The sequence below is a fragment of the Pteropus vampyrus genome, unplaced genomic scaffold (genome assembly GCF_000151845.1).
Source record: "Pteropus vampyrus isolate Shadow unplaced genomic scaffold, Pvam_2.0 Scaffold99, whole genome shotgun sequence".
NCBI classification, from domain to species: Eukaryota; Metazoa; Chordata; class Mammalia; order Chiroptera; family Pteropodidae; genus Pteropus; species Pteropus vampyrus.
Genome location: NW_011888880.1, coordinates 5,462,342 through 5,475,765, shown reverse-complemented (window position 1 = coordinate 5,475,765; position 13,424 = coordinate 5,462,342). Strand labels below are relative to the sequence as shown.

The following is a 13,424-nucleotide window of genomic DNA, read 5'->3' as shown; positions in this document are numbered from 1 at the left end:
AAAACAGGTCAGATCCTTTATTTTACTGGGCTTTCCTTCACGTTGGTCTAGACTGCTTACGATGCCATCCTAAGGTGACAGCTCTTTCCTTTAAGAGGGCCCTGATGATCTTGGTGCAGAAGACGAGTCACTCACCGCAGCCCTGTCCGCCCCGCACCTCGCTCTGCGCGGTCAGCTCTGCGCTTGTGCCGCCTGGACACCGCCCAAGCTCGTGAAGACCAGGACCACGTGCGAGGAGCTGGCGGGCGGGGGGCGGGGTACCCACACTTTAGTAAGTAAAAACGTGAGTTCAGATCCAAACTATATTAAGCATTTGAATGGAACAGTCTAAAGTGTTTCTGTGTGATATAAAAAATGGTGCTTTGTGTCGTTTCTCCCACAAAAATTCTGTTTGGGCAAAAAAAAAATCTCAAGCTCTGACAGTGAAGCCCTCCGTAGGCCCACTCCATCCTGGAGCATGACCCTGCATTCCTTTACCCAAGCTGGATTTCTCTGGAAGAAATACATTAAATTTTTTAGGTTTCATATTTGTATAGTGTTGTGTATATTTTATTTAATTGTTAGCCTCATTCCTGTACATAGTTTTAATAGGTTAAAAAAAAAAAAACTAAAAGAAACCCAATTTTTTAAACAGGCAGAGTATTAACAAACACAGAGAAGGACTAACGAACAGCCAGCGGTGGATTCGGGGTCATGGGAAGTGGCAGTGATGGACGCGCCTGAGATGGGCTTGAGCCCAGACCTGCACTCACTTTTTTTCCTTCTTAAACATTCATGTAGGAGTCACCTAGTTTTGTTTATGTCTTAGTTATAAACCTGCTGAGCTGATCTACAAAAAACCTCATTTTTAGCTACTAGAGATTTTTGCCTATAGGACATTTTGGTGGTTACACATCGTAAGAATTTCTGGGGTCTTTCCGCAGAGATGGGCCTCCATGTGCCCCGTGACCGCAGGAGTAGTACTGCGTGACCTGGTGTCCTCTGGTCCCTGTCCACAGAGAGCTCTCGCTTTGGACACTGCACTCACCTCATAGCCGCCTCTTTGTTCTCATGAATTCCAGCAGCTTTGGGCCCCGCCTTTCATGGTTGCCCAGAGCCATGGTACCGCACGTACTCGTGTAAGCTTCTCACCTTGTTACCAATGCTTTGCTTTCTCTGCTAGGATGATATGATTTAGCATAATTTAATGTTTCCGATCCCTAAATTGATGTTTCTATGTTCTATTATCGGCTTCTTGCATTAGGTGCTTTAAATTGGGAACACCTGCTTTTTAAAAAGTGAGCTCATGAGGTCCTCCCATGATTGCTCAAGCAAAGGCCAGCAGTGAGAGACCAGGGAATCGATGGCCGGAGGCAAAACGAGACTGGAATTTTAGCCTCTGCGCGGCTTCCCTAAGGTCACGGGGAAGCGCAGAGCATCTGTACAGCTAGCTGTAGCGATCTCTCTGGGAGGCGTAAGCATCAGGTCCCGTGTCTGTAGAGGAAAAACTAGAAGGAAAAGATATCCAGATGGAAGAAAAACACGAGGAGGGAAAAGGTAGACAAGTAGAACACAGAACGAGTCAGGAAGCAAGACGCACGTCTGTGAAAAGGACGTGGGTGCACAGAGGACGCCTGGGCATGGAAGACGGGCCCCAAGGGAGAGGTGAAGGTCAGGTCCTAGGCTGGTTTTCAGCCTCCTCCTCGGACACGTCCCTCTGAACATCCACCACGAAGGTGAAGCGGAGGCTTGAGATCGAAGCCCTGTGAGCGCTCCGGAGGAAGTGGGGATTCGTGGCAGGGTTAGCCAGAAGGGGTCACAGCAGGGAAAGGAACCAGCCCGCCTTCCCTTCCTTCCTCCCCACCGCTCATCCCAGCCTCTTCTTCCTCACCTTTCTCGGACATCTGTACGGTGGTGAGCTTGTGTTCGTTAGTCTAGTCACTGGCTGTATGAAGTTGAATAGACAAGCACCTTGCCGGCCTCTCCCGGGGCATCAGCCCTGCCCCTGGCCTGATCTCACTTCCTAGGTGGCTTCACTTCCTAAGTGGCTTTGCCGGCTCAGGCGGTGACCTTGCCCTTGGCGACTGGGGCTTCTCCCAGCCTGCCGCGTGTGAGGATCAAGAAGTCTCACGAAGCAGCCTTTTATAGTGGGTCCCTGGGCAAGTGGGCTGTTCGTAGAACTCTTCCTGGGTTGTTGGTTTATTTTCTTAAGAGCCAAAAGTGGCTGGGAAAATCCCAGAATCTGACTTAAAAAAAAGAAAAATCTCATGATGACAAAACTATTCATTTTTTCATGAAGCAGGTTCTAACTTCCCAGATGATAATCTGAATTAACAAAGTTAGTCTGTTTCTGTTTTTCCTCTCTCAGATGTAGAAAAGCGTTGGTGATGTTCTCCCCCCAAATGCCATCCCCACTGGCCTGACCTCTGCAGGGATTATTCTGATGCCCGTAGCACATATGGCCTGACCCTTTTTCTCATCCCTTTTCTACCTGATACTTTGACTCCAAAAATCATTCTTAAACTATACCTCCATTATGTTAAGTATACAGTGAAGCTCTTCAGAACACGTTCCTCTAAAGAGGCGTCTGGATCTTCAGATCCTGGCTAGACTGAATTTTAGATCCGTCCGTAGAACTGTTCAGCATTAAACGTCGAGCACCCACCATGTGCCAGGCAGTAAGTAAAAAGACGTCTCTCAAAGCCAGGGAGCCAACAATGCAGGAAAAGGAACAGATGTGAAAACAGTGAGGGGATAAGCAAGGGGTGGTGCAGAAACAGAAGGCACCCAGCTCGGTGCTGAGGAGCTTCTGGAGCAGTGACGGGGTCTTCGGAGATTGCAGTGCGATGCATTTGGGGAGATAAATAATAAATATTGCTAGAGAGTAAGATAGGAATATTGAGAGACGAGGTTTGCTATGCCAATGATCAGAATTAATGATTTGGGAGATAAAATATTTACACTATTTTGCCCAAAGTCTTTTGAAGGATCTTAGAAACAACTTTTTATATAATTTCCAAATTTTAATCTATTTATCCGAAACTTTATTGAGAGCTCCTATAGTGTAATTTTCTTGGCCTTACTTGAGTTAACATATGCATTTGAAAGAAATAAAACTTTTTTATAGTTTGGTCTTCGAGAGGCTACTCTGAAATATTCGGCGTTACTGCTGAATTAGAACTTCACCTCACTTCTCTTTCTTTCACACCCATTGACTTTTACTCTTTTTTTTTTTTTTTTTTTGCTTCCTTCATTTAGTTTCAACCTCACCTTATAGCCTCCTAAACAAATTACGAGTCCTCCATTTCCTTATTCAGATAGCTCCTAAAGCCTTAGCTAGCAGAGCCCAATGAAGTAGAAGTAACTCTGAGTAAGCAGTTTTCATACTTAAGAAAAAGATTTTGGACGAATTATTATATACTCACATGGCTTGATATGAAAGATTATCCACTATTTTCCTATCAATACATTCAGTATTGATAGATAACATGTGAAGTGGGATACTAAATAAAAATTATGTAGTGATAATGGCATAATTAATGACAGAGGCGCTTACAAACAGAAGCATTTTCTAGCCAGTTAGACCCAGAGTTTGTTCTGGTTACTCTTCTCTTGATAAGTGTAGTACATTAATTTTAAAAAGACGGCCTGTGTATTTCAGGCCTGTAGCATGACTGTTGGTTCTGTTTACGGAGCCACCATGCCTTACCATGGATGAAATGAAACCAAGCATGCTGCTTTCTCTGAAGCGGGGTGGTGGGGTGCTGGGCGAAGATGGCCTGGAGGTGGGTTCAGTTTGCAGTGTCTTCACGCCAGAGGGAAACCATGATATGTGAACAGGACGCTCCGTGTCAGAGGGAGAGACAGGCGACTTCGGGTTTACGTCCCTCCCACGACTAAAGAAAGTGCAGCTGCGCGTTTTTAATATGCACTGCAGGAGATTTCAGCGGCTCGATGATATATAGTGCATTAATGTTGAAAAGATAAACACATTTGGAGAGCACAGGAAGGGCCTTGTGTTTTTATGTGAGCAGAATGCTTCCTAATGAATGAGAATGTGCTGCTGGCTTCGCAGAGCCATATGGCAGCTTTTCTAATTTTAGTTGGGTGCAGATGCATAATTCTCTGGTTTTACCTTCTAGAACCTTTGAGATGCTACATAACTTTTCCTGTAATATTTAATCTCTAGTGCTCGGCCAGAAACCGTCTGTCATTGTTTCAATGACTTCTGTGCTCTGCATGGGTCTCGCTACTGCCAAGTTTGAGTCATTTCACCTGAAATCACCCAACTCTTAAACGTAAGAAAAGATGGAAATTGTGGGTATATTCCCACTAGAACCTTAAAATTTGTTGTGGAGGTGATTAGACTTGTGTTTGATGTGAGTCTACTGAAGAATTGATGGATTTCTGCATGAGTGATCTTACTCATTGTGAAACAGTGGAATTATAAACCTGCACAAAGTATCAGGTTCCATTTTTGTCAAAGATTCTAATACTTTAAATAATTATGCTGCTTCAGTAAAAGCGACTGTCCTCATGCTTGACCAAACATAAAAACAACTTTTAAACTCTTACTTGGCTTTACATGTTGGAGAGATCTAAACATGGGCAGTGTGAAATTTCTTCTATAAATATGTAAATACCCTGTGGATTATCTTTCGGCTGGCGTATTTTTAGTAATTGGTATTTGTTTGAATCCTGACTTTTTAAACATAGACTAGTAGCCACAGGTTTTCCATGGCTTCGTCAGATGATTTAAAAAACAAAAGCAAAAAAACCTCCTCTGTGATGGCTCCATCGCCCTGTGCCTCTAACACGCAGTCAGCAGTGCTTACAGTTTCTAAGTCCCCGGTGGTGGTTTGCCGCTGCAGCTGCTGGAGTTAGATCCCCAGAGCCACAGCTGCCTCCCCATGAGGAGACTGGACTCCGTTCTGGGGAAAGGCCCCCTGAGTGTGCTGTCAGCTCAGTTGCCTCATAAACAGACAGACAAGACTTTCTGCCATTACAAGATTCAATAAGTTACCCCAAATCAATAAATCCCGTCTTAGAAGAACATGTAAAGGTCTTTAAAAATATGTACTACTTCATAATTTAAAAATAGCTAATTGTACTTTTTTAAAGACAGATTTTTTTTTTTTTTTTTTTTTTTGCTGGAATGACGGTTTCTGGTTTGTTGCTGTCCTCACCAGAAAACTTATATTTTACTTTCAAATGTGTGCTCGTAGCTGCCAGTGATAAAGAGCGGTTCCATCCAGCTGCTTCGAAAACACCCGCTTTTCCTTGTATTTTTAAATCATTTCTATTTCCAGAGATCGAGTGTTTCCCTATTCACCTTTCCTTTTGTTCTGAGAGAACATAACGAATAATCATCGCTTACGAAGAAAAGCATATGGAATATAATATTAATGGGTTTTCTCCAGTGTGCGGTATGGCTCATCCCAACACGGTCCCTAAAGAGATGCGGGATTTTGTTCTTTGCTTTGAAACTGGCAGTCTGATTAATTGGCATTGGATTTCTGGAGTGCAGGCAAATGGAGGCGGGCCGGGTCCCCTGGAGAGAGAGAGAGCGGACGTGTTCCTGGGGACAGTCCCTCTGATCGGGGCTTGCGTTTGTAAGAGTGCGCTACTAAAACGATCGTGGCTTCTTCGGATATTTTAATCTTTTGAGGATCGAGGAAGGGAAGGATAGAATTATTATTTTTATCGTTATCTCTTAGGTCATATTTTTTATCTAGAAAGTAATGGCGAAAGTATAGTAGGAGCAAGTGGAAGTCGTGGAGGGGAAATCTTTTTGTAGGCTCTGAAAATTAAGTTTTATCCTCTCTCTCCAGTTTAAGAGTTCCATCTGTAATAACGAGATTTCATAAGGGATTGGTCATATGAAACTCCAGGGCAATCTTTTTACCATTGAGTTTACTGAAGGATATTTTTGGAATAGAATATATTTTTATGGTTAATGGATACAAAGTAAATATAATTTGTGACTGCTGAGAAAACGGCCTAATTTAAAAATATTAAAGTGTGTTTTAGCCTAGTAGTGCTGTACTTACAGAAGTATAAATCTATCTAATGATTTGAACTTATTTATATCTGGTACATAAAAATAGCATTCTCATTACCGAAATGCTCCATCAAGATACCGTGTCGGGTTAACATAATAATATATTTCGAAAGAGTCCTTTTCTTTCTCCTATCAAGGCTTAACTGAACATTGAATGGAGATCATAATTACTTCATGAAAAGTACCCAAAAAACGTAAATTCATGGCCTATTTAATTTAGATTTTATTTACATCGATAAAACCAAATTTCTGGGTGTTTTCTATCACTTCATATTATTGATTTTTTTCTTTTTATATTGAAAAAATAGTCAAAGCACAAATTTAATACAGAATTGAATAATAGATGACAAATTAGCTGGAAAATACTGTAACCAAACATTTAGTGAGGACAGGAGTGAAAAGCCCTAAATTCTTTACCCTTTGCTTCTCATTTGTTTACAGTCTGAGTAGTGAAAATTTCCCATTCTTTTAATATATATGGATAATATTTGTGTGCATATTGAAACATTTTCCAAAGTTCTCGCAAAAAATCGAGAGACTCATTCAAAGTTTTTTTTTTTTTTTCCAAATCACTTGTTTTATTAAAACTTTAAATCGATCTGTGTATGTTTTTGTTGTTTTTGTTTGCAGTCAGGGATCCCTAGGGTTCCGGCTCAGAAACGCTCTTGGCCAGTGTTCGTTACCGTCGGCCTTCGGAGGCCAGGCGGAGATTTCCTTGGTGCCAGATGCCAGAACTCATGCCCACCAGTTTCCTGTCAGGCTGTTGCTTTTGCCGTCTCCTTGTATTTCCTGCAGAATCTAACTCAGTTACAGTGTATGTGAATATTTCCCGCTACATCCAACCATTTCTATCTCTTCTTTGAACTTAAACATGTTTCTCGCGGTTCAGCCCTCAATTGTGCTCATTTGCTTCGAATGTAGTCGTTTTGCCCTCCCGGCTACATGGAGTCTCTCAGCCAGCGAGGATTATTCCCTCCATTCGCACTGCTCATGTGGTGGCACCCAGACACAGACGGAGACCGCAGATGGGGACCGCAGATGGCGGGGACCGCCTGTCTACGCCCAGTGTTACTGGTCACTTCCTCATTTCCTCATGGTGGCCGCTCACTCTCGGGGCCTTCTTGTTAGCTGCCGCTTTTCTCCTTTTAAAGATTTATCAGTTGAATATTATAAGGAGGAAAAAATGACGTTTTATTATTATAAATAATTTTTTAGGACAATAATTATTTTTATTCAGGCTTTCCAATAGAACCCAAACACGTTTTGTCAAATCTAAATTATCTATCTCCTACTCCAGATTTTAGGCTCTTAACCTAAGTTATATCTTAGATATCTAAAAACAAAAGAAAATGCTATGCAGATATGATCCTCATTCTGCCTATTTTCTGATAAAAGTCTAAAATTCTGTGTCTGCACATGTTAGAATATTTAAAATACCCCAGCATGAAAGTTTATCAGTGTTTAGGAACCTTCATGATTGGGTTCTGTAAGTTTGAGTTTTTAAATTCCACAAAATATTAATGGATGAATTTAGGAAACTTTTGGGTCTTCAGAATGATGATCAGATCCTCAAAATGTAAACATCTCACATGGCATAATTGATTGTCTGTAAGGGACTAGGAAATAGATTGTCACAAATGTTATTTTGTATTTTTTTTTCCCCTAAAACCTGGCATTATTATAGACACCACAGAAAAAAAACAATTCATTGCTGTTGTGATATCAGACGCCTGCCTGCAAATAGCCCGGTGCTTTCTAGCGATCACCAGTAGGGGCAGACTTGCCTTTGTGAGTAGCAGCTGTTGCTTCACGTCTCACGCTCCCCCAGCCTTAACCTAAATTAAGTCCATTCTTTAAAAACAGTCAAACCACCAGTTGTGACAGTAAAGGGTAGGAGATGTCAGGACCCAAGGAGAACACGAGATGCCCTGAAACTCACTGTCTAAGGCAAGACGAGATGGACCGCGATTGAAGATGGGGTCTCCTCGGGAAATCCTTCTCCGTATTGTTGGCCCTGCCCACCTAGTGCATCCCTCCGCCTGCGCCCTGGAGGGCTGGTGGGCCCAAAGGGGGAAATCAGCCCCTTTTCCCACCCCTCCTCGTTGCCAGTTGCTTCTGCATTTCTGGGATTAAGTGCCAGTCAGCCACCAAATGCAGGCTCCTAAGACAGTGCTAGCCATTGAGGATGCAGACACAGTCGCTCCTTCATGAAACGTACCTTCTGGTGGGGATGGTGTCCTGTTTCACGGACTGAGGTTCTCCCTGCAGGAAGTGGGAGAGTAGGGTGCCTTCCTAGGAAAATGGGTCCAAATCTCATGCAAAGAAGTCCTTTTCAGTCTGCGGATTCTGCTCTGTGGGGAGGCCTTCTCGTGCACACCGCTCCAGTCTGAGAGTCACCACTGCTACTGAGAGATGTTAGTGATGAGAGCCTGGTATGCTTGCCACGCATCAAGGACGAAAATGAATAGAAATACAGTAGCACCACATAAATATATAATATCTATTATATGAGTTTTGAGATTTAGTGTTAGCAAAGCTCAGGGATCTTTAGGTATGAAGCCTGCTGAGCCCTCTGAAATGCAGGCCTGCGAGATTCCAGCAGTCCCCCCTTATCCGCAGGGGATATGTTCCAAGACCCCGCCGTGGATGCCTAAAACTGTGCATTATATGAAACTTTATATACTATGATTTTTCCTATACATATGTACCTATGATAAAGTTTAATTTATAAATTAGGCACAGTGAGATATTAACAAAAATAACAATAAAATAGAGCCATTGTAATAAAGTCGCGTGAATGTGGTCTCTCCCTCAGTCCCACGGTGTCGTGCTGTCCTCACCTTTGCTTTTCCAGGAGGCACCTGCAGCTGCTCCGCGGTACGTCCAGACTGCCAGCATTACCACTCTTGCACTTCCGGTCCATTAAGTAAAATTGGGGCGACTTGGGCACAAACACTGGGATGCCATGACAGTTCAGTGGTGACCAAGGTGAACACTGAGTAGCTGGCGGGCAGGGAGTGTCTGCAGCAGGGGGACGCTGGACAAAGGGGTGATTGCTGCGGGAGGCACAGGGACAGCACGCAGCAGGCGACGGCGCCAGTCCCTTCCCTGAACTGGCCGGGTAGGGAAGCGAGCAGAAGCTGCAGAGAACCTACAGGCTTACCAAGTAAACTGCCAAAGAAAAGAAAACATATGCCCCGGCGTGCATTTATTTGGGGTATATTTTGCAGTGAAAAAGTTCTAGGGAAATGGAGTTGAGTAGGAGCGTCATATGCCATGTAACGTCAAATGTCATGTAATTTTCTGCAGAGCCTGAGGGGTTTGTTGCCTCGGTTGAGGCTAAGGAATTGGGCTGAGACTAAGCGTGCAGATAGGACAAGTGTGAAGGGACCTGACAGTTAAGACTGAGGTAGGAAAGGCAGCAAGAAAGAAAACAAAAATGAAGTGAGGACGATCAAATACACACAGTATTGAGTTATAAAGGCTAGCAGACGAGTCGTACCTCAGTTGATAGCTGGCCACAATTATTTAGCTCTAAGAGGGTGAATCAGGAATATAGTAGCGTAACTGAAAAAAGGTAGAGACAGTCTGTGATGATAAGCTCTGCGAAGAAATCACTACATTTGGAAGTCAGTAACAAAGAACTAATAACTACAGATCTGCTAATTATACAATACGTTTGTTAACTACTTTGTAGTGTTTGAAGTGTGGTTTACATATCATCCATCCATTTACTCCTGTCACCGTGTGTATATGGAAGACGGGCACTGAGCCCTGAAAACACTGAAGTTACTTGTTCTGACTCATACTCCCACTTTTGCATCTGAGCTTAGACTTGAATGACACAGGTCATCGTCCCTTGTCACTGGCAGAGATGCATGTGGGAGCACTCCATCCTGGGAGTGGCGAGGTTTGGAAGACCTGCATAATTTTCCTGATTACTCTCTAGGTTCTCAAGTACAAATAAAGCTCTATGGGTTTCCAAAATACTGTATAAAATCCTTTTTACAACAACAAAAACAAAAAACAAAAAAAAAAAAATATAAAATCCTTTTTACAACAACAAAAACAAAAAACAAAAAAAACCCCGAAATTTACCAAGATCGTGAAAGCAGGTCGATTCTGGGTAATAAGTTCATCTACAGTTTTCTTCATTTGCTTTTACTTACAGTGATAGCATGTAGTGTAAACAAGAATATAATTTATTCAGGCACATATAACTGGCACATTGTTTCTATGCTGTTTTCTATTGTGTTGTCCATATGTATCTGATCGGTTTTACACTTGTTTTGGTATTCTTGAAACCACTAGTTTACATGTATAGACAAATATGCATCTATTTCTTCTGCGATGATTTTCCACGATGGAATGAATGTTTTCCCAGGCCTCGGGGGCCTGAGAGCTGCCTCACATGTTTTCATCCAGGAGCACATATTTTTTACACCAGATAAAAGGACAGCCACTGAAATTCTGTGGGTGCCTGGTAAATCGTTAAGCACCTTCGACAAGACAGAAACTTTAAGTGTGAATGTGACTGGAGGTGGAACAGTGCAGAAGTCAAGGCAGTCGTCAGGGTGTCACGTGGGAGCAGCGTGGCAGGGTGGGGCTCCTTTCTGTTGCTTCTTCGAATGTGTGCAGACGTGTGTGCAGACGCGTCTCTGATTATGCGACGAGTTCTAAGCCGCAGACCCTCCCATTTTCCTAGTTTGGGGACTCTCTTGAGTAGAAACTAATCGTGCCATAGTATCTAGCATTTTCATAATCTAGAAAAAAATGCTTGTCAGGGGCCAGCATAAAACCTCTAATCTCGTTTTATCAGCAGCCTGAGAGGGGACCTGAGCCACAGGTTCTGGAGGTGAGAAGGTCACGTTTTGGCTTCTACTTCCTGCAGTCTGTCCCGTTCGGTGGCAGGGGGGATGTCCTCTACTTCCTTATAGCCATACCGGATCCCGCTAGAGATTTTAGAAATCATTACAATAAAAATGTTTCCATGTCACTCCGTCCTTGAAATAGCACTGCCATTTAATTCTCACTCGTGTTTGTTGCAGAGAAGGCAGCAGCTGCCAACATAGATGAAGTGCAGAAGTCGGACGTGTCATCCACAGGGCAGGGTGTCATCGACAAGGACGCGCTGGGGCCCATGATGCTCGAGGTAGCACTCTCACTTTGGTTCTGTATTTTTCAGTGTTGTTGACTTTCACGTTATTAAATTTGTTTTCAGGTGAATATAATTTAAGGCTAACCCACAAATGATTTTCACTCTTAGATTGGAGTACTGCTTACCTCTTGAGTTTATTAAGATGTATCTAGCTTCTGGCTCCTGATTCCAGCATATGTACATTTCAAATGAATAAAATAGAATGAGATGAACTAGATTAGAACATAAATTGACAGGCTTTCGCTGCCATTTGAGCATTCATTTTGGAAAATCATGTTCACAAATCCTGTTAAATTCTGTGATATATTTTAGTTTGAAATTCTCACAAAATTCTTAGATTTTATATATACCATATACTTGTGCCTATATATACAAGTTACAATTTGAGGACCAAAAAGTGGTTTATGCTTTTTATTTATGCAGCTTCAAACGAGTTTATTCCTCTCATAAAGACAAAAATTGAAGTGATAGGCAGAACTTTTAAGATCAGCATCGCAAGTGTGATGTCTGGCCTTAACTGCCTGTTCTTTATTAACTTACGGAAGTTTTATGACCAGACTGCTGTCTAGAATTTGTAAGCCTAGCTTTCCTACTTTATTAACCAGTGTTAAACACCAAGTGCTTCACTGCACCTATTTCAAAATTAAAATTCAAGATGTAGGCTTGGTAAGAGGAGGGAAAAAATGTCAGTGGGTATAAAACAAGAAGCAGAGGAGCCTTGAGACATAAATTGTGTCAGTTCTCAGGGTAATTTACTTGGCTAACGATATGAGGAGAGTGAAAAGTGCCGCGTGGCCAGGCGTTCTCAGCATCGTCACCGCGGGGCGTGCAGCTTGCCGCCGCCGCCGCTCGTATGGAAGAAACCGGGGTTTTTAAAGCAAAGATAACCAACAATCACCCCTCTTTTTTTTTCCGGTTGGTTCGTAAGATGATTTTTATTTTTAGAAAATTTAATTCTGTGAAAATCTGCCATGTAATTGGAAGGTAGGGGGGACACAGAAAAAAATGTAAAGATTGTCCGACCCAGTCTTTGTGTTTAGAAATGACAGAATTCATTCCTGGAATGAATTCTGCTGCCGGAACACTAGACGGCCCCTGTTGACTCTTACTTATTTCTCTGGAATCACTGGCTTGAAAACATCCAATTACAATTTTCAAGGAAAAAGCAAAAACACCCTTAACCTGATTTTCCAGAGTCAATGGGCAGCGGAAGGCCAAGGAGCGCTACTTCCCGCTCGGTTCTGAGAAGCAGATACGAAACCCTCACTAGGTGGACTATTTAGAATTAGAAGAAAGAAAGTATATAACTTCCTGTGGGGGAAAAAAATTGAATTACAAACAATTGATTTGAAAATTATAGAAATCTAAATTGTTACAATTAGGAAACTTCCATTTATCTGTGTTTATTCCTTGTATCTGTGCGGGGGGCAGTGGGAATTTATGTAGGGCGGAAAATCCTGGGAAGACTTTTGGGGCTTCTAAAAGGAAATACTTAGAGTAACCACAGGGCTGTGACTCAAACCCTCTGAGAGCAAGTTCATTAACTGGAGAAATCAGATCACTAGATGTCAGTGGGCCTTATCTCATAAAATCAAACCAACATTATGCTGTTTCGAAATGGTCTTCTGAGAATTCAGTGCATCGAGGGCAAGTTGCCGAGTAGCAGGACTTCGGTGCTAAATATGTTAGAGACGTAATGCTTGCATCTAGTGACTTAAGGTTGGGATTTAAATCTTTATCTCTGTTTACATGCAATAATTTAAACAGAGGAAACGTGTTCTCATTGAGCGGTTCCTAGGCATAGATGCACACTCATGCTGACACCATAGCATAGTGGTCGCTAGGCAACAAAACCAAATGTCAGCTTTTTTCATCAGAGCGTATCATAGTGAGCTTTAAAAAAAACACAGTTTTATAAGATGAAACAGTTTCATCTTTCAGTTATATTATGCCACAAATCAGTCTTTTTACCAGGGTACAAAAGCAGCAGGAAGCTGCATGCTCTTTCAGAAGCGAACTATACGTAATAACATAATTATGAAAGTCCCTGTTGAATGTGTACCTAAAGCTGTGAGCTTAAAAGGACACTTGCTTCATAACTAATCAGCTGACTGACTTCCTGTCCCCCTCACAGACACACAGGTTTGTACACACACTCACGCGAGGTTTTGAAGGGTTGGTGCCAAGTGACTACTAAAAGCCATTTATATATAATAGAGAGTCTTG

At 42.4% G+C, this 13,424-nt stretch overlaps 1 protein-coding gene across 1 annotated transcript in view; it reads left to right on the top strand.

Annotated features, from left to right (window-relative positions):
• NCOA2 (nuclear receptor coactivator 2) overlaps positions 1-13,424 on the top strand; it is a 163,515-nt gene that overhangs the window by 102,229 nt on the left and 47,862 nt on the right. Inside the window, exon 4 of the mRNA XM_023533293.1 lies at positions 11,089-11,192. Coding sequence (XP_023389061.1) covers positions 11,089-11,192 — 104 coding nt within the window. The remainder of the gene's footprint in view (positions 1-11,088; positions 11,193-13,424) is intronic.